Raw genomic sequence first — 3,719 nt, 5'->3', positions numbered from 1 at the left:
GGATGTGCTGTGGCCCCGGGCCCGTAAGCTGATACTGGAGCGCTGTGTGTGGTATCCTACCCAAAGCTCTCAACAGAGACGACCTGCTTCCACTCGAGCCAAAGTCATTCCCATCTTCTCTCAGTCGCCTCTCACTGATCACTGTCTCCTCATTTGATGGAATGATTTATTTATTTTAGTCCTGCTGCGTTTATGAAGGCCCCTAAAGCTCATTTAGATTTTTATCGTATTGACAGCCCTCCAAGGCCATTAGAGTCGCAAATGCAAATTCCAGAAAGTAGTAAACATTGGCATTGGCCTCACTTGATACGCTAAGATAATCTTTATTAAAAAAATATATATAATTCTATTATACCCAAGTTTATTCCCATAAAGCGTGCAACACTGACTGACTCATTCAGGCTAAATGACCAAAACATATTTTATAAATAAGCCAGAAGAATAAGCATGCTCAAGCTAGAAAGATGATGATGATGAGAGACGAAGTTTGTTGTCGCGTATAGTGATAGATTGAGGGTCAGTTGATTTTGGTGGACAGTGTGAGGCTAGAGAGAGAGAGAGAAAGAGTTGAGTTTGCTGGAGTCTTAGGGGTTTAAGGGGGTGGGTGAGGCGAGGAAGGAGGAGCAATTTGAGTGGAGAAAGCCGGAGAGAGTTATTGAGTGATTGGCTGTCGGGTTTTGTTTAGTTGAGGCGCTGCACGAACTCAAGACTTTCCATTTCGTTCTCTAAAAGGGATTACAGCCACCCGGATCAGCGCGGAGACAGTGGCAGAAAAAGACGTTGATAACGACCACGAATGTGCGTATTCCTTGGATGTTTTCTCTCAAACTGCAGGATTTTGACCACAATTTTTAACGCCAGGAAAAGTAGACAGTTACTTTGCATAGCATGCTTGATTAAATAAGCATACGTTTTCGAATGAATAAGTGTCGTGTTTATAGGCTACTCGGTTGTTTTCTTGAACTTTATTGGTTTTTTAACATCTCAATCTTTTGGAGTTTTGCTTTACCTTTTTCTTCTGTCAACGTCTGTCAACGAGTTGTGTTCGTACGTCAGAGCGGGACAGATGACGACTGAGAGCTCCCACGGACCACTGCGGTCAACGCCCCCGATGAGGACCAGTCCAGCGTCCAGCGCGCTGCATCCAGGACTGATGAACTCCACAGGTAGCTTGGAGGACCATGACGCCGTGCCCAAAAGCAAAAAGCCTAATTCAGGACTGCGACGCCCGGAGAAACCGCCCTACTCTTATATTGCGCTCATTGTCATGGCAATTCAGAGCGCGCCGACAAAGCGACTCACACTCAGTGAGATTTACCAGTTCTTACAAACACGCTTCCCTTTTTTCCGAGGCTCTTATCAGGGCTGGAAAAACTCTGTTCGACACAACTTGTCTCTGAACGAGTGCTTCATTAAACTACCAAAAGGCCTTGGGCGGCCGGGTAAAGGACATTACTGGACCATAGACCCCACTAGTGAGTTTATGTTCGAGGAAGGGTCATTTCGGCGAAGACCGCGAGGGTTTAGGAGAAAATGTCAAGCTATGAAACCAATGTACAGAATGATGAATGGCCTTGGGTTCGGTTCCGCCATTTTACCTCAGAGCTTCGATTACCAAACTCCCTCCGGCGCACTCGCGTGCCATAGCAGTGGCTACAACCTGGATCTGTCTGGTAATGGTTATGAGTCAATGAGCAGCGGGCACCACGGTCACATGTCCCCCAGCTCCAGACATGGCTATATGGCTAGCTGTCCAGTGCCCGGGAACGGAGACTATGGCGCGGAGAGCAACACCAGCCCAGTTCCGTCCTCTACTGCAATAGCGGGCGCGCTTGATGGTCACTCGTCGTATTCAGAGAGCACGGCACTATGGGCTTCTTCCAGTTCTCCATACCTAAAACAGCCGTCTACAGTCACGAGCAGTTCTCCGTCCACAGGGCAGCATCCCGGGATATTCACCTACTCTCTGGAGCAGGGTTATATGCAGCAAAGTGCGAGAGACAACACAGACATGTCAGGTAACGGCAAGTCATCTCGGAAACATTTAGATGGCACCATTTTTTATATATAGGCCTAACTTTTTTGGGTAACTGTGTCTTTGTTACACGTTACAATTTGTATAAATTGTGTATAATTAGGCTACACGCAACTAACACTAAACCAAACCTAATCCTAACTTCAAGCTTCGTTATGTTAATATTACTCAATACTCAATGTATAAACAAGGACACTTTAAAATAAAGTGTAACCCTACTTTGAAATATTTGTATTTATTATATTCTGTAGCCAAAATCAGAATGAAAAGCACGATAGAAAAAAGAAAGATATTTCAGAATACCAAAAGGCATAATGTTTTACTTAAAAAGATTACTATAAACTGTACAAAATGTTTTGAGTTAGCTGTTGAATTCATAGCTCTGTGCAGTATGGCTCAAATGACATTTTGCAAGATTGTTTTTACGTCCGACCACATCGTTATGTGTGGGGTAGCAAAGTACGTTTATTTATACGTTTATAAACAGCTAAATAAGTTTATAATAATAATAATAATTGTTGTTGCTGTTATTAGTATTACAATCTAGGGTTCAAGAATCATTATTTTTTCACGTCAATATAAAATATGAAGAAAAATGTGTGAAGTTCATGAAAGACAGTTTATTAATTTACATTTTTAAAAATAAAAATATAATGTTATTTAATATTGATGGAGAAACATAATTAGATTTTTTTTTTTGTAAAAGATCATTGTTTTAATTACAAAACATTAAAGGCAGATATGGAACATTTTACTCTAAATGTGGGGGTAAAAGCTCTACTCATATGAGCTGATAAATGTAAAATGAACAATATTAAATATTAGATTTTATCATGTGTAGCCTATATTTATCTCATTGTGCATATTATCTGTCCCCAGTGGGAATATCGCGCTATCCGACACATTCTTCCCCAGTCGGAGAACGGAAGGACTTCATGTTGAATTTTAACGGAATTACGTCTTTCCATCCTTCTGCTGGTGGATATTATCATCACCATCATCATCACCATCATCACCATCAGAGTGTGAATCAAGACGTCAAACCTTGCGTGATGTAGTCCGCTGTTTGCGGAGCAAGTTGCACAAAGATAAGCACTTGGATAACTGTGAGGTAAAGAAAGTTAATGAAGGATTAATTATTTTGCACTCATAAAGCGATTGGAAATAGGCCTATTTTCCAAAACCAGCCCTGGCAGCGAGCGCATATGAGACAGTTAAACTCATGAAGTCATGGACGGACCATTTTATGTCTTGTGGTTACATTTCAATAGAGGTTGAATTAAGCACATTTAAGTATATATTTCACTTAATCTGTACAGTATAATGTGATGTGTGGAAGTTAGAAATAAAACATTTCAAGGAAAGCAGTGTGTTTTTTGCCTGATCAATAGTAGATCTATCTATCTATCTATCTATCTATCTATCTATCTATCTATCTATCTATCTATCTATCTATCTATCTATCTATCTAAGATTTACAGTAGCCTATGCTACTGCAAATTAGATGTGCTTTGGGGAAATTATGGCCAGGTGTCACAACATCTGTATCTCTTTATTTAATGTTTAATTGTTTAATGTTGATCAAAAACATCAACCGAATAATTGTGAATTATGTCCTCCAAACTTATATTCCTCTATCATCATATTTTGCAATAGCGGTTGTGTAGCCTTAACAAGCTAAATA

General features: G+C 40.4%; 1 protein-coding gene across 1 annotated transcript; it reads left to right on the top strand.

Moving 5' to 3' along the window:
* foxf2b (forkhead box F2b) lies at positions 1-3,396 on the top strand. The gene is made up of 2 exons (XM_079888754.1): positions 1-2,018; positions 2,915-3,396. Exons 1-2 carry the CDS (start codon positions 1,067-1,069, stop codon positions 3,091-3,093), a joined length of 1,131 nt encoding a protein of 376 aa, XP_079744880.1. The 5' UTR covers positions 1-1,066; the 3' UTR covers positions 3,094-3,396.
* Positions 3,397-3,719: the final 323 nt, after the last annotated feature.

The sequence above is a fragment of the Squalius cephalus genome (genome assembly GCF_949319135.1).
Source record: "Squalius cephalus genome assembly, chromosome: 12".
NCBI lineage: Eukaryota > Metazoa > Chordata > Actinopteri > Cypriniformes > Leuciscidae > Squalius > Squalius cephalus.
Note: the sequence above shows the minus strand (reverse complement) of the source record. Positions and strands in the feature narration are given on the sequence as shown.